Raw genomic sequence first — 17,581 nt, 5'->3', positions numbered from 1 at the left:
TCACTTAGCACAGAGCACTTTTTTACAAAATATCTCCAGTGTAGCCACAAACTACTTTGGGAAATGTTGGTGTAGATAATGGTACTAAGTGAAGAGAATAGACCTTGTCAGCCTGGAATGGTAGGATCAAGGGGTCAGGCCCTGCATCTCGTGAGAGCACCGAGGTGGAAAACAAACTGTATCACAAGGAAATCCTCCAGCAGCCAAAGTGACAGTAGTTTAAGACCAACAACTCTACTTACATGTCTTCTATTGATTGGCTCTTTGCAGAAGAGGAAAGCTTACTGACCCAGAAATACATGAAAAAAAAAAAAAAAATGCTCCAACATCTGTGAAAACTAATCAAAGGAAACCTTGTTCAGGATGAAATCCGGAGGTCAGCAGGGGGAGCCCTCACACCCTACCACTCCTTGTCAATTGTGGACCCAACAGGAAGAGACAGACCGTGCCAGACAATACTCATTTTTAAATATCCCAGAAGGAGGAAGAAAGACTTTCTTACAGCCCATCCAATGAGAGACTGTCACAACTCAGCCAATGAGAAGCCACTACACTTCAAACTCTGTTTATTCCAATGGACTTTTTGTTTATAACAGCCCCTCCCAACCTTTCCTCTTCCTCCCTAAAGATTTCCTCTCCTTTGTTCTGTGGATTTGCCTCTGTCTTGCAGTAGCTTGCTTGGCGCAGATTGCAATTCTCTACTATTCTTTAATGAACCTGTTTCTGCTGGTAAGATAACTGACAGTTTTGAGGTTGACACTTCTCGAGCCAATAAGGAAATTAAAATTAAAACTACAACAGCCATTGGATTAGGTAATATTTAGAAACCTGTTAATACAAATTTTTTAAAAGATTTTTTAAAATGAGGGCTCTCGTTTTCTAGCAGTGGGGTTGTAAATTGGTATACTCACTTTTATGAGCAATATAGTATTATCCAGTATATTTGAAGATGTGAAAATTGTTCAGCCTAGCAGTTTTACTTCCAGCCGTACAGTTGTGCACAAGGATATATTTACAAACATTCACTGCAGAATTGTTTATAATAGATTGTTTATGACAGAAAAATAAGACATAATGTACGTCAACAAAAGAATAAATAAATTAAATGTTAGTCATCCACGCATTGAAATGCCATATAGCGGTTAAAAACGAATTAAAACTAGAGCTACATCTATCAACATAATAAATCTCTCAGCATAAAGCTAAGAGAAAAAGCTGATTGCAGAAGTAAAAGTATGACACAATTTTTATAGCTTTTGAAACATGCAAAAAGGTTGTATGTTATTTATGAATATATACATGTAATAGTGTCACTTTTTATGATGATACACACTAGAGGATAAGGGGAGAGGTAAGAATTTATTACATCTTTCTGTATATTTGTAATATTTTATATTAAGCATATATTTTAAAGAGGAAAGGCATGCCTAAGAAGCATACAAGAAGGTTTTAATACATTGGCTAAGAGAAGATGTAACCTAAGTCAAAATAAATTAATGTGGTAAAGCAATAACCCAAGATACAAGGTGTCAAGGAGACAAATCAATTCCGGGAAAATTTAAGAATTTCCTTCACATTCTGTTTCTGAGAAGAAAATGGTATTTTTCTTAAGTCCTGGTAAACAGGTCAACTGTTGCTATGTTGATCACCTTGTGATATTCCAGCTGGAGAAATTTAATTTCACTGACATTCTCATTCTTTGGAACTTTACAGACTTAGAGGGAGTGTTTCCTGGGGATATTTCTACTCTATAGCTGCAAAGAACTTTTAGGGATGCTTGTGGCCATAATTTATCAGTGACAGTGTGTTTCTTTCCCACTGCCCAAGGCTAATTTTGTTTTTATTTATCGGGCTGTTTACCATATTAAATCTTAAACTGAACCACTTTTGCTTTCAATGGAATACACCATCATTTTAAAATATGATTATTTGTTCAACAAAAATAATAAGTTAATGTTTTTCTATGTACTATGGCAATCTGTATGCATATAGGGAGAGAAAGATTCATTTCTGGTTAAAAAGGTCCTCCAATGCATAATTAAAATTAAATTAATCATCTTTGTTCTTTTTAAGCATATTATTTTGCTGAATCATTAAATATATTCAAATGATATTGTGTTGGATTAAGGGGATTTAATGCCTAACCTCACTTCTTTGTCGGCCGGGGACCAGACTGCAGCTGAGAGTTTATTGAGTAGGGGATCAAGCATCTCACTAAGCACCTTCCCAGGAAAGAGGGACTAAAGGATGGAAACTGAAAATGAAAAGATCTGCTTTGTTTTCCTTAAACTGCTGATGAGCCAGACAGATGTTTGCCTGTAAGTGATGTGAACCTATTTAATCTACTAAACAAACCACACCATATTGAAGGCAATGCCTCTCTTTTTTCCTTGAAACCTTCTACGTGGCACTCTGTTTACTTGTAAAGAGCCACATAAGGAAACAATACTGATAATAATATTGGTTGCGTCCATCTACATTCCTTTCTTTTGGAAGAGATGATCCTGGCTTCCCAGTTGGTCTTCCTCACCTGTATCTGGATCACACTGACGCCAGATGTTTTTGCTGCTTCCGAAATCAAGAAGTCCTACCAGCGGTGCTCCGCTTCAGTGAAGAGAGCCCGGTAAGATAGTCAGAGTCTAGTCTCTGAAGTCATTGCCCACTTTCCCTCACCAGCTGCCTCACACCTGTGGGAAACCTAGAAACCAATCTCCATTGTATTGGGGTGGTGATTGTCTCTGGAACTAGCGATCACCCATCAAAATTAATGACTTCTGGTTAGCGTCAGAAAGATGCTAATAAATCTTGGGTTCTGCTGGCAATTGTATGCTTATTTTTGGAGAATACAATTACGGGCTCAGGTAGGGATCTTCTTTCAGGGAATGTATTTCTTCAATGAATAATGTATCTATTACTATTAATGACACATGTTTAAAGTTTTGTCAAGTTTTTTTGAGTAGAAATTAGTCTAAGCAACAACTTCTAATGTCAAGCACTTAGAGAGTATATAGTTCCATAAATTGGTAATATAGTAATGAAAAGCATCAGACCATTTGTTACCTTTCAAGACGAGTTTCCATACCTTTGAAATATTATCCTGAATGTCAATACATCATTATTACTATCTTATCATCGATAATTGAGAGCATATTTGCAAATGCCAGTGGAGGAGCAATCTAGTAGAGTGACTAGTTCATCCTGCTTTGCCAGAAACTCCCCAGGTTTTAGCACTAAGTGTCCTATGAATCCCTTCTGTCACAAGCAAACAGGAATGACAACTCACCCTAATACTCCAGTATCTTTAATAAGCAAAAAGTGACCTCTTGTTCCCTTTCACCACGCACAAGATTTTCAAAAATACCCAGTAGGGGAAATTGAGGAAAGAAGGTGAGTAATATCACTCAGCCAATCTTGGCAATCAATGAGGTGACAGATGTTTCAGCCAGATTGCCCTCACATCTTGAATATTTATGAAGCAGTCACAATAATATCAGGAAAAAGAACATAAAAATTTAATAAATCCTTGTGAAGCCTCAGATTTAATGATCGGAAACAAAAGAAGTGTGGAGAGGTTGGGAGGAAAAATTTACTAGACTCCTTCCTGATTTCTGCTCTGTTCTTAAAAATCACGGGCCACCTCCCACACTTTTTTTGCATGCTCAGATCTGAGATAATATGAAGTTTCATCCAGTTTAACCACCTTCTGAATCTTATTCAAGGCAATTAAGAAAGCAATATTTGGGAAACATGGGGTTATAACACCAGACTGAGGAAAAGGGGGATTGTGATAGGAGCTAACCCATCACACTGGCCCACTATCAGTGATAGAGTTGCTGCAGGATAATATTCTTTGTGTATTTTTCAGGTGTTCTTTAAGGGGCAGGAGGGGCATCAGTTCTTTGTGGTGAGGTGGGAATTTCTTATGTTAGAGGTCTCATTTTTAGACCCTATTTAAATGAAGAGGGCATCTCAGGGTTTCTGCTACATGGGGTCAAGCATGTCTGTTTTCACTTCTCTGTATCCAAGGTGAGGTACCCCTTTCAGCATTAAGCTGGAATATTATTCATTACAATTTATATTGCCTTCTTTTATTCTTCAAAGAAAAATCCTCTAGGGCACTAGGGATTGAGTAAGCCATCAACCCTGGTTCAAAAGTAGCCACTTAGAATGAAAGCCAGTCATTTTCCCTGACTGAACAGAGTAATCCAGCCAGCCAATTTCTGAGCTGTCTCTCGCCAGTCTCTCATGCAGATTTGAAGGCATTTTTGACAAAAACATGGAAATTACTGTATATGGTAGTTTCTAGAGTAGGGAGCCCAGGATTCTTCAGACCTCAGTATGTGAATAAATACTGTGAGGTTCTTTGCCCCACACCCAATCTCATTATCAGTAACTAAATAAGTAATGATTTAATTAGTTAATAATCCATTCTTTCATAACATAAGAGAACTAATAGAATGAACATGGAAGAAAGGCCTGATCTTTCTTTGAAAATTATGAAGTGGAATTTACATTACTTTGCATTTATGCGCATTAATTTGAGCCAGTTTTCATTCAGTCGGGTCTTTAAATGCTTTGCTATTATTTTTTTTTTCAGAATATAATCATACTCTTTACCCAAAGATTCCCTTTTTTATCCAAATATTGTTGAAATCTTCTACCTAAAGATATCCTTTGTTTCTTAAAAACAAAATAGGAGGAAAAGGGGAAAGGTGAATAAAGCAAGTTTTGGCAGGTGAAAAATGTCCCTGTTTTGCCTAGGAATGAGGTTTGGCTCCCTGGTGATACAAAGAAGATTAGGCATATAGGTTCACTGAATATTTATTCATTCTTCTAATGGTTGTCTTGGGTGCCCTTTATATGCCAAGTCCTGGGTCAGGGATTATGGATGCCAGGGGAACAATATGCTGTCTCAGGTCTTAAGAAGAGTGAGTAGAGTATGGACTCTGCCTAAACGGGCTTGCAGGAGATAATTGTCACATTTTCAGGAAATCTATTTGCTAGCTGTTAAAAATAAACATTATTAAAAATTAAATTATATAAACATACAATTAAATAATTTTTAAAAATTTTTAAAAAATTTTTTTTACTTTTTTTTGAAGGAGAGAGAGAGACAGAGAATGAGCGGGGGAGGAGTAGAGAGAGAGGGAGACACAGAATTTGAAGCAGACTCCAGGCTCTATGCTGTCAGCACAGAGCCCGACGCGGGACTCAAACTCAGGAACCGTGAGATCATGACCTGAGCCGAAGTCGGACGCTCAACCGACTGAGCCACCCAGGCGCCCCAAAATAAATTTTTTTTAAACTAATAAGTACTTCAGACTCACCACTTTCTAACTCCTTTACTACATTTTACCGTTACTATTGTTCTTTAGGTTATTTACATCTATTCTATCTATATGGTAGAAATCCATGCTATACTGTGTTATCCTATCCTATTATAGTAAATGATGTTAAATCATACTACACCATATTATGTTATATTATATCATATTATATCATATTATATTATACAGCCCTACACCATGGGCTATGCACAGCTCCATCAGGTCAGTACCTTGAAATCAGCCATGTGGGAGTATTTACATCATGGAAATCAGCAAACACTACAAATAGGGCTGTTTCTCTCCTGGAGAACAACTTGTTACACATTTACGCGCATTTGTGAACCTAACATGAAAGGCCAGAGGGCCCTAGCGATGGCAAATTCAAGTGCTACTGCAGGTAAGACAGAGGGCAGTGGCACAGGTTGTACTACTAGAGAGGATACACTGCTCTAGACGCAATACTGGTCAGGTCCAGCCTTTTCTTGTAAGAAAACTTGAGCCCAGTGTTGCTAGATTCTTTGAGGTTGTAAAAGAAGCAGGAAATTAAGATTTTCACATGAAATTTTCCAATATCATATACCACATGGGCTAGTCAAAAAAATATCTGCAGACCAGCTCCTAATCTGGTCCAATTTCCTCATTTCCCAGGTAAGGAAACTGAGACCTCACCACTGAGCTCATGATCAGATAGAGGCCCAAGTAAGACACAGGAACTATCGTGTCTTAAGTGGGGGCCTTCTCTCTGGCTGACTCTTCCACAGAAACGTTCATCTGTATAGGTTTTTTTCTTTATAAGAGATGGGCTATTGACTAAAGTCAGGTATGTATGTCCAGAATTCAGGAGCTCAGGAGCAGTTCAGTCAAAGCCAGAAGATTTGCTCTGTATAGTGCACCATATTGTCCCTAAGAAATAGCAAAAGCATCAGGGACCTAGATATAACCACTGGATCCAGAAGTATGAAGGTTGTCTTAGTGATCAAAGCCTGGATCACCTAATTTTCCTACTACTTTATTGCGTCCTTGGATTCGTATCTATGTAGCCTAATAGATCATTTTTGCTTCATTTTGTATTTTTCTAAAGAAAAATAGTTAAGTCTATGCAAATTTTTTTAAATGTTGCCTATACATTATTTGAGACTCCTGGGCCTCTATGTGTACTGGTTCATAATAGAGCTTCAGTGAGAAAAAAAAGTCCATGTTAAGCAGCAGGACATGCTTCTAGAATGACAAGGAGAATGGAATGATAATGATGAAGTTTTGGAGTGGTGGTGGGGGTCCAGAGCCAGTAAAAAGAATTCTTGAGACATCTGTAGTGCAAAAGATGACTTTATTAAAGCACGGGGACAGGACCTGTGGGCAGAAAGAGCTGCACTGGGGTTGTGAGAAGTGACTGGTTATATACTGTGGAGTTGGGGGAGGTAAAGGCAAAAGGGAGGCCTCCAGAAGGATTTTCATATGCTGAAGAGGACTCATAAGATGCCAGGGGCCTTGCTATTGTCAAGCTAAGGTTGTTTTTGATCTAGTAAAGCATGAAGCTTAAGACAGTAGGAGGTTCCTAGAGAAAGGTTAGCCTCTGCATTGCCTCAAGTATTTGTCAATGGGGTACAGGTTATAAAGAAATTTAATGTTATTTACATTTTCTTCTTCACAGTTATTCCCAACATCACTGTGGAGGGGAGGATGATGCTAGGGCTCCAAGAAACTTGAGTCTATGGGTTTCGGGAGGGTAGGCTATTGACAAGATTGCCTTTTTCTTGTAATTTACTAAGACATTTATAAACTGATGAAGACTTATGTCCTGCATGACTATGATCTCTACCAGTTAAACACTGGTTTGTGGGTTTTTTTCCCTTGTTTTTTTTTTTTTTTTTTTTTTTCCTTTCCTTTGTTCTTGGGCAGCCAGGAGTGCCTGAGGAATGTAATCCCTCCTTGGAAGGTGGTAGGTTGTTAGCTTGTGCTTTGCCCTCAGCTTGCCTTATGCTCCCCCATCAACAAGGTGGAGAACCATGCCTAGATCTTTATTTGGAAAAGATCCAAGATGGCAAGTCCTCCTTGTTCTAGATAATTTATAAAGCATTTATTACCCAAATTCAATAATGGAATTTTACATGGAAATGATACAAAGAATCTCAATTATGCTTTCCCTTTTCCAAGTTCTAATCCTTATTCATATATCTCCATGATTTTTCATGTTTGAAATTATAGTATAGAAACCATTTTGTATTTTATTAACTAATTATTTTCTACATTGTTTCACAGACATTATAATGGTTGGTATTTTTAATCACTCCATATTATTACTTTGAATTAAAGGACCAAAATTACCTACTTTATTATTGAACACTTATTTTCAAATTTGCACTGTTGTGAATCACAGCAGTAAATATTTTTATGCATGTAATTTTCCCTGTAGCAATAAAACTATAATATGGATGGAAATGAATTATGAATCAAAGCATAGGAATTATCTTCATAGCTCTTGAAATTGATTTCTAAAAAGGTTTTGCCAAGATTTATGCTGCCATATACAAAGTATAAATGTTTCCATTTCACCATATCCTTTTAACATGGTTGGCTACTAAGATTTTGTGTTTGGGGCTCATTTAATAGATATAAAATGGTAGTTATGGTCTTAAATTTTTTTTTTCAACGTTTATTTATTTTTGGGACAGAGAGAGACAGAGCATGAACGGGGGAGGGGCAGAGAGAGAGGGAGACACAGAATAGGAAACAGGCTCCAGGCTCTGAGCCATCAGCCCAGAGCCCGACGCGGGGCTCGAACTCCCGGACCGCGAGATCGTGACCTGGCTGAAGTCGGACGCTTTACCGACTGCGCCACCCAGGCGCCCCAGTTATGGTCTTAATTGGTATCTCACTGTTAACTCTCTTAGATTAAATGTTTTTCAAAATGCTTGTTAATTATATCCTTCCTTGAATAAGTAGTTTATTCATGTCAACCTACTTGTTTTCAACTAGTTTCATCCTAGTAAACTAATCAAGTATATATGCCCTTCAGAAAACAGTTTTGTAAAGTAACCTGCTGAGTGTTAGTGACTCAATTAAAATGAGTTTTTGTCATTCCATTAACTTAACTCTAATGCAAAAGAATGACTTACATTTTTTTGCTTTTCCTTATCTGGCTCTAGTACTTTTTCATTCTTTGCCTAATATGTCCTCCTCAAAGACTCTTTTAATCTCCCTGAAACCACTCAAAATACAGCCTTTTCTTCCCCCACTTTCTTAGTCACAAAATTATAGTGGAATTTCTTTCTTCTTTTTTTTTTTAATGTTTATTTACTTTTGAGAGAGAGAGACAGAGAGACAGAGCACGAGTTGAGGAGGGGTAGAGAGAGAGAGAGGGAGACACAGAATCCGAAGCAGGCTCCAGGCTCTGAGATGTCAGCACAGAGCCTGATGAGGAGCTTGAACTCATGAACTGTGAGATCATGACCTGGGCCGAAGTCGGATGCTCAACTGACTGAGCCACCCAGGCGCCCCAACTTTCTTTCTTTTTTTAATGTTTATTTATTTTTGAGAGAGGGACAGAGACAGAGAGGGAACAGGGGAAGGGCAGAGAGAAGGAGACACAAATCCAAAGCAGGGTCCAGGCTCTGAGCTGTCAGTGTAGAGCCCAACACAGGGCTGGAACTCACAGAAGGTGAGAATATGACCTGAGCTGAAGCCAGACCCTCAACTGACTGAGCCACCCAGGTGCCCCTATAGTAGAGTTTCTGATACTGAGGAGAAGGGGAACATGGAAATAGTTTTCCTTTGTTTCATCCAGGAAGGAAAAGATTCTAACTCAAAGCAAAAATTGATAACCATTACCAAGACATACACCTACTATTTCTTAAACAGTGTTTGTTATTCTTTGTGGGAAAGAAAAGACAAAGGTTAAGAATGCTCAGGTAAGCCTCTTTCACAAATTGAGATTTCTTTGCTTTATCCCATCAGGACTCAGCCTTTTAGAAGGCCCTCTCCTCAGACAGAAGTCATCCAAAAGCTTTATTTCAGGAGCTACTAAAAATGAAGCTTTTTTTTTTTTTTCTAGAAGAAGGGAGAGGGCAGAAGACACAAAGTGGTTTAAAATGGTATATATATATTGAATTAGACCAGAAAGCTCTGAGCTATGTCTGATGTTCCATCATATATTGAATGTCCCCTTATTAAGCATATTTGCTTCTCTTGCCTTTGTTCTATTTCAGTCCTCACTTTATTAACCTTTACATATATCTTTTTTTGTTGTTGCATAAGCCAGGGTCTTCAAGCTAGGAAACCTATACTCCTAAAGTATAATGTACCCCTCAGGGTACATTCAAACTATCAGAGAGGCATGTGGCCACGGATAGTTTTAAAACAATCAATTTCTGGATCTTTGACTTCCTTTGACCTCTTTCTTAGAATTGATCTACCTGAAAGCATATCTTCAGTCTCCTTTAGAGCATCCCTTTAATTAAATTATTGCTCTGTCTCATTTGGCAGAAAAAAGGCGTACATCTCCCTCTTCCTGAATATCACTTTATGTATTGCCCCAGTGTATAAAATCCTCCTAGGTACAAAGAGATCATTATAAATATTGTTGTTGAGTAGTGGATGACTCTAGAGTAAATAACAGATTGTTTTCCAAACTAGGTTGTTGTTTCTTTGCTTTGAACAAAATTAAAAGAAGAACCTAATTAATTTGTCAGGTTACAAATCATTAGAAATAATTACTGATGATAGATCACCATGTGAATTTTGGAAACTAAGAAAGAATTTAAAAAATCAAGTTACGTTGCTAAAACAATGCTGACACAAAATTTCTTCAAATTTTATGTATGTGAAAGTTTTTTAATACTTTCATCTATAAAAGTAAAGAACAGGAATAGCATTTATGCTAGAATAGAATGATGCTAGAATTGTTTTCATCCTAGCAATGAGTACTATCCATGTACATGATGTAATTGGGGAAGATGTATAATCACTTCATTAAGAAATCCATTGCCAATAAAATTTTAATAAGTATCTATCAACATTTATAGGAGTTATGTTTTGCTCCAATTGTAATAGTCATAGATGCTAATGTGTATACATAATACACAATAGTTAATGTGTATACATATATTCTTGCAAAGAAATATGGTGAGGTGATAAAATTCTATGAAGGTAATAAAATGGAAATACAAGTTCAAAGAAAACAAGGAATGATATAAAGGGGAGTTTATTCTTCTTTTTAAAGGGGGAGTTTATTCACATATTTTAAATTGCATAGTGTGGGTATTTAGATTCATTGAATACATTAAGAGGAAGGATATGGGTTTTCTTCTAAATTTTCAATATTTAAGTAATTTTAAAGTTTATAATGAGAAAATTGTTGACATCTATTTAAATGTGTGAGTACGTAGATTTTCAAATTCTTTTAGAGGGTATGTAACCCACATAATCCTTTGTGAAAAATAGATGAGGTATAAATAAAGTAAAAAATAAATAAGTATGGGACATCTCACTGTGCATCAGAAGAGCCCTCAAGATAAAAATAGTGTGTGTGCTTTCACTACCTGCCAAGAGTGCACTTCACATAGGCTCTGTGTTCAGTGTTCTTGGGAATCTTAATTAAGATTTATCCTTTTCAATCACATGATGCTTCTGAAAATGTATGCTTCCAAAAAGACAAGTGACGGCCATTTTGTTATATTATATTATCAAAGGAATTCACAAATTTTCATGAGTTTCTACCCAAAGCTACACTTGAGTTTTCCTAAAATGATAACAATTAGCTAGCTTTTATTAAATGTCAACTGTTTTCCAGACCAATGGTTCTCCTAAGAAACTGTTATAAATGCAAACTCTCACATCCCCAGCCTCTTGAATCAGAAGTTCTGGGAATAGGTCCCAGCAAGCCAGGTGATTCAGACGCATGCCAAAGAAGATAATATTTAATATTTATAAAACATCCTGGCATGAGACCTTGAACATAATAGGCATCTAATAAACACATTAGCTACTATTACTTTTTCAATAAATAGTTCACTCTAGCTCCTTAAAAGAAAGGTTCTAGTTAATTTGAGATCCTTGGAAGAAATAGTTCTATATGTTCACTTATTTGTAGAATACAATGACTTAACAAGTTTAAAATCAAACTCATTGTCTTCTACACAAGGCAAATTTCTTCTTCCAACTTCCCCATTTCTCTCAATGGCAAAAATACATACATAAACCTCTGAGGATCTCAACCAGAAACTTCCCTATTGAAAAACCATATGGATGGTGATAGGTGCCTTTAAGCCTGGACATATTTCTTGAATCAGCTGCTTCAGGATGTGAAATTCTCACCATCAAAGTCACTTTATTAAGCTAAGAAATCGTATCCACAAGTCTTATGTTAAAGTTCACATCTCTTTTCTGGAGAAGACATTTATTAATGCAAAAGCATATCAGGAATTCAGAGTAACTAGAATTCACTTAGTAGCCCCTTCAATGCCTGGTGTTGTTATTGCTGCTGCTGATGATGATGACAGTGAAGATGGCAGGCATGTTTCTCTGGAAGGAGCTGAGCAAAGTCTCTAGCACCCAGAACAAGAGAGCTGCTCTAGTTCCAGAGGAGCTGGGCTTCCACAGACATTCTGCTTCCACACTTAGCAAATCACTTGAAGTGTGCAGGACAGAAAATGAGTCAGGGAGATCCAGAAACTTTCCCGAGTTCACAGACCCAGGGAGTAACAGAGTAAACCCCCACATCAGACTCTGGGAACACCTGAGAGGCCACTCCCCACTTTGCCTACATCCTGGATAACTGTAGGTGAAAATTGACTTTGCTCACTTCACAACTGAACCAGACATCAAATCCAATCAATTGTCAAATCCATCCATTTTTCCTTTGGATCCTTCTCCATTCCCATTGCCATCCCTCAGGTCCTAGAACCTACTGCAGACATTCTACTCAAATCTCAACTTGTACCCATACTTTCTGCTCCTTTTGTCTTTGTAAAACTATTTTCATCAGTTTACAATTCTACAGTGATTTTGTTTTGTTTTGTTTTGTTTTTTGTTTTTTGTTTTTTGTTTTTTACTGTCTTGGTGCAGAAGTACTTTGACTTCAGTGACCCCAAAAATCACTTAGGTAACATGTTTAATGCAGATTCCTAGGCCTCGTTTCCTCAGGCTTTGGTTTAGGTGATCTGGGGTAAGGTGGTAGCGATAAGGTTTTCCTGGTCTAAAAACCATATTTGGAGAAATACTGCCTGTATTATGTAATAATGCCTTACATCCAAACTTAGTTTTTTATATAAGTTGCTCCAAATTTTGGGTTCCCTTACCTGCCCCACCTTTATATAATGAAGAGTAAATGTTGGCAGATCTTTAGCTAAGTGTAATACAAGCTGAGAAAATGAGCTTCTATGTATATATTTCAGAGGATACCATGTTGAATACAGAAGGCTAACCTAAATCAAAACACCCAGAAGTATATGTATCTTAAAACTATTTTTTCCCCTTTGGAGGGAGAGCAAACAAGAAACCAGAATGAGAAACAATGACAGCACCAAAGCATGGCTCCTGAAATACAAACAACTTCTCCATATAGAGGACCATGATTTTGCAATGAGACCTGGATTTGGAGGTGAGTATTATCTTTCTAAAACTCTTATGTCTAGGGTGCCTGGGTGGCTCAGTTCGTTAAGCAGCTGACTTCAGCTCAGGTCATGATCTCGCGGTCTGTGGGTTTGGGCCCCGCGTAGGGCTCTGTGCTGACAGCCCAGGGCCTGGAGCCTGCTTTGGATTCTGTGTCTCCCTCTCTCTCTCTGCTCCTCCCCTGCTTGTGCTCTATCTCTCTCTGTCTCTCAAAAATAAATGTTTAAATTTTTTTTATTAAAAATTAAAAAAATGAAACTCTTATGTCACAATCCATTGCACTGTCAAAATGAAGCTGAAAATTTGAAGCAATTAAGACCAAAACACAAGCAAAGACCATCTATTAAAAAAAATGTTTACAATGATACTGTCTTGAATGAGAACAATTGATAGATTTTAAATTAATCACAAATAAGGTAAATATCTTTAGTAAATAGTCATACTGTTTACTAATTGTAAACAATGTGTTCAATAAATAGCGAATGGATATATACTGCCTATACAGCAGCTTATTCTTTCAACTAAAACCTGTAAATTGTATTATGTAATGATATTCATGAAATCTTGTTGAATAACCTTATAAGCTGGAGTGCCTGGCTTTGGTGGAAGGACTAACACACCAAATGCCATGGCTCCCTATGGAACGACTCTGTTCAGGTTTCTCCTTCAATCACTTCCAGCAACTGAAGTTGATCAGAATGTTGGAGTGCCAAGCACTGGGCTGAGGCTGTTAATGCACTAGCTTATTCCACCCTCCTAAGAAGTAGGCACTATCGTGATCCCTCCTATTCCAGTGTGGAGACTGGGGTGTAGAGAGGTTAGGAGATTTGCTTAAAGCCATGAACAAAGCAGTATGTGGGAAAACCAAGATGCAAGGGCAAAGAAGGAGGACAGAAGAAAGCCATGTAAGGACACACTTGGAACAATGTCTTTCCTCAGATTGTTTAATGAGCATACAGTTGCATCACAGAGGGTACCAAGTTTTCCAGAGACACAGAGAATGTGGTAAAATCAAGCGGTTAATGTGAACTCTCTGCCTTACTGCTAAATCCATCCTGATTCTTCTATCATTGACCTAAATTCCCCATTCCTACCATTCCCGAGCTGACAACTTTTCAGAATACTAGAGGTGTGGATGTGACAGAAGTGAATGTGAGGCTGAGAAGGCAGGAGCCCTCAGCTATAGAACAGGTGCAGCTTTTTCAAAAATAACGAATACTTTGATTTTTGGCATGGGGTGGGGGAAACGTGACACTTGCTATATCGTGGTTATGACCAAAGGAAGCTTGTTGGTACCTCAGAGAACTCACTTGTTAGCAGGTAAAATAAAACAGTATGTCAGGTAGTTTTTATGTTGAAGGATATTTGTTGTTGTTTAATTTCATGGAATCCATTGGATTGCAATTCTGAGTGTCTAGCTTTGATTTTATTACATTCTTGACTAAAACATTAGCAGGCATCAAAGCCACCTGGGGGATTCTTCACAAGGAATTACTAAGCCCCACCCCCGCACCCAGGTTTTAATTCCCTAGGTCTGGGTGGGGCCAACTATTTGCATTTCTAATAAATTCGTAGGTGATGCTGATGAACCCGGTCTGAGAATCACACTTGATAATTGCTGAATTCGATTATCAGCATCAGAGTAGATATTGGTGAGTTTCATTTTTGGTTTTTCCAGAGAATTTCTCACACTTACTGAACTGAATTTAAGGTTTTAGATGCCTCTAAATTAATCAAGTTAAAGTATGTCCGTGTTTCACTTCCAAGGCCGCTTCTTTATCTTGTTTTCTTCACATCGCTGTTCCTTAAATGTGTTCCTTACTGCAATTCTCCTAAAGATGCCTGAGCCTTCAATTTCCATTCCCAACAGACCGTTTCTTTCCCCCAACCAAAGTTTGCCCAAAGTTTTGATAATATGCTCTACAACTATCATGCAATCATTCTGTACCTTGGTCTCCATGATTCTATACAAAACTTCTAAATTCTCCTCCATCACCATTTAGTTGGAGAAAATGTTATGAAGAGAAATTTGCCCTGCTGCGGGCCTTTTTAGACACTAGAGGGCGCAAGTCTCACAGGAATGGCTTGGCACTGGCGTCTCCTGAACAGCAATTAGAACCCCAAAATGATGTATGCTCTTCAACACCAATTCAAAACGCTGCCCTAATTCATGTCAGTTTAGGTTCCTCAATTAAATGAATTCCTATCTTAGAGAAAAGGGTTTCTATGAGTCTATTTTGAACCATTGAAACCCAGAAAGATTAAGAGAAAAATGACTGTCCTTTATTTGGACCTTGAAACACGCACTCTGGAAAGCTTTATCGCTCAAAATGGTTCAAGGGCCAGCAGCAGAATCACCTGGAAGTTAGTTAGAAATGCAGAAGCTCAGGTTCCTTGCTCAGGCTTTCTGAATCAAAATCCACATTTTAATAAAATCCCCAGGTGATTTGAACACACTTTACAATTTGAGAAACACGACTGTAGATTGCCAGGTGAGGACCCTCTGTTCTTACCTTAAAACACTTAAATCTTCATTCTCCCTTCCGTGTATCATCCCCATCCCCAACAAAAACATAGAATTGACCTTACATTTCCACTTGTTTTGATCTGCTAGAGATAACCTGTTAAGATTTTGAGTGGGAATGATTTTTTTAAACAATTTTATTTTTCCTGAGGCTACTTTGTGGGGTTATTAAAAATGCAATTGAAACGCTACTTAGTGGCAGGTGGCAAATCATCCGTGTTTCAGGAAATTTTTCTGACAATCGTGGACTGGGGCTAAATGGTGTCCAAATGTCTTACATGTTCAGTCATTTCAGGCAGAAAAATCCATAAATTCAGTCCGAAGTGTCACACGGGTAGCTCTGTGAAATACAGTCCTTAACCTTCTCTTGTCTTGGTCAGAACAGTTCTTCCTACTGGTGACCCATTTCTCTGTTCTCTCAAGGCTGCCTTCCTGAGGAAATCAGGCTGCAGGATATAAATGACAAGCCTTAATTTATCTTCTCTTTCTTTATACTTGTCCACAACATAAACACACGCACATACCTCTTTCCTCTTGAGCTAAATGTAACTTCAGCACTTCTCTTGCCTTAATGTGTTTTCCTAATTAGCTTTAACATTAAAACCAGCTGCTACCGCAGTGTTTTTTACTTTTATAAAGCATTGAAGATTAATTGACTCATTATGTGGAAACAGGAGGATATAAATTTAGGGGAGCTTTTTGTTTAACTTGGGTTGTAAATTGCAGCTCATTTTCTTTATGTTTTCCCCACCCTTTACATCTCTCATCACTAAGGGCTTTTTTGATTCAGTCCTAGAGATGATGATTTCTTTGGTTCTTTAAAGTGAAATCAATTTAGCATCTAGATACTGACTACTGGGTCCAGTCAAAAGCTAATGTTGTGAGAGCCGCTTGTATAATCCATGCTTGTCAAACAAAAGGACTAGACTGAGAGCCAGAGGGACCTGGCCGTATTCCTGCATTAACTAGCTTTAGGTTTCAGGCAAGCTCTCCAGTATCTCTGAATGAGTTAGGGCGTATGTCAGTTGCATCTAACATTGGCTCAACCTACCTAACAAACGGCTATAATGACAATATGGGATAAAATATTGTATAATGTATTTTAAATGCACTATCCACATAAGATGTGTAACTGTTATTTAACTCTCATCCCAGCCTATGTAAAAAATAGACTGGCAATCTATGTATGTAAAAAAAAAGACTACAAATGTGTGTACTACTACCTAGACAATGATCCTGGGAAATCAACACATGATAATGGTTAATATTTATTTATTTTTACTGTATTCCAGATGCTTTATATATAGCATTAATGAAAATATTTGTGAAATTGTTATCATTCATGTTGTTATATGTATGACTGATCCAGTAGATGCTGAACAAGTTGGTTGTTAAGCCATTTGAATGGGGTTAGGTCAAGGTCTTGGCATGCATTGTTTTGCTTAGTCTCACAGCGATGCTATTAGGGAAGTACCACAGAATTGTTCCCACTATTTTACAGATAAGCAAACTAAGCTCAGAGGAATTAAGGGATTTACAGAAGTTTGGCTTCAGTTCAGGTGTAGTGGCTAGAAATTCTATGATTTTTAATGTATCTGCTTTCCCTTTCTCTGAGACTTAGCTCCTTATCTGTAAAAAGAATTTTTGGCACTTATATGTATCTCCACAATTCTGTGATTTTGTATCTTGCCTTTATATGCCCCTCACTCTCCACACGGTTTTCAGGAATGTGTAGATTCCCAGACCCCAGACAAGGTACACTTGAGCATGAAGTTCAAAGGAGCTAAAAATGAGGTCAGATGGCATCTGAGGGCAAACACTTTTCTTCAAAATGGCAGAGCTCATCCCCACAAGAATAGAATAAATCAAAAGGAAAAAAAAGAAATGTAGAATGTTTCTAGGAGTCCATTCCTCGCCATGTTTCTACCCCACTCTCAGATCAGCCTTCAAACAACCCTGAGGGTCTGTTGCTCACCCAGTGGTGGCATAACTACCTCCTTGGATGGTGGCTTTATAAGACTGCCCCAGCCTTGCAGAAATAGTCATTAGCAACTGGGATCTGCTTACAAGTCACACGATCCCAAATGCAAATTGTTCTCAGGTTTTGTGATGAAATAAGAGC

The 17,581-nt window shown here is 37.8% G+C and overlaps 1 protein-coding gene across 5 annotated transcripts in view; it reads left to right on the top strand.

Moving 5' to 3' along the window:
• Positions 1-648: 648 nt before the first annotated feature.
• The window catches only part of GABRR3 (gamma-aminobutyric acid type A receptor subunit rho3), a 50,631-nt gene continuing 33,698 nt past the window's right edge, over positions 649-17,581 (top strand). Inside the window, exons 1-4 of one of the 5 annotated variants that reach the window (XM_040484276.1) lie at positions 655-729; positions 2,074-2,318; positions 2,497-2,623; positions 12,806-12,924. In XM_040484276.1, coding sequence (XP_040340210.1) covers positions 2,499-2,623; positions 12,806-12,924 — 244 coding nt within the window. In that variant the 5' untranslated portion in view covers positions 655-729; positions 2,074-2,318; positions 2,497-2,498. Of the gene's footprint in view, positions 730-2,073; positions 2,624-12,805; positions 12,925-17,581 lie in introns of all 5 variants that reach the window. The other 4 variants (XM_040484277.1, XM_040484275.1, XM_040484279.1 and 1 more) reach the window with 4 other exon arrangements.

Source organism: Herpailurus yagouaroundi, unplaced genomic scaffold (genome assembly GCF_014898765.1).
Source record: "Herpailurus yagouaroundi ecotype Mexico unplaced genomic scaffold, PumYag 162, whole genome shotgun sequence".
Classification (NCBI taxonomy): Eukaryota; Metazoa; Chordata; class Mammalia; order Carnivora; family Felidae; genus Herpailurus; species Herpailurus yagouaroundi.
Note: the sequence above shows the minus strand (reverse complement) of the source record. Positions and strands in the feature narration are given on the sequence as shown.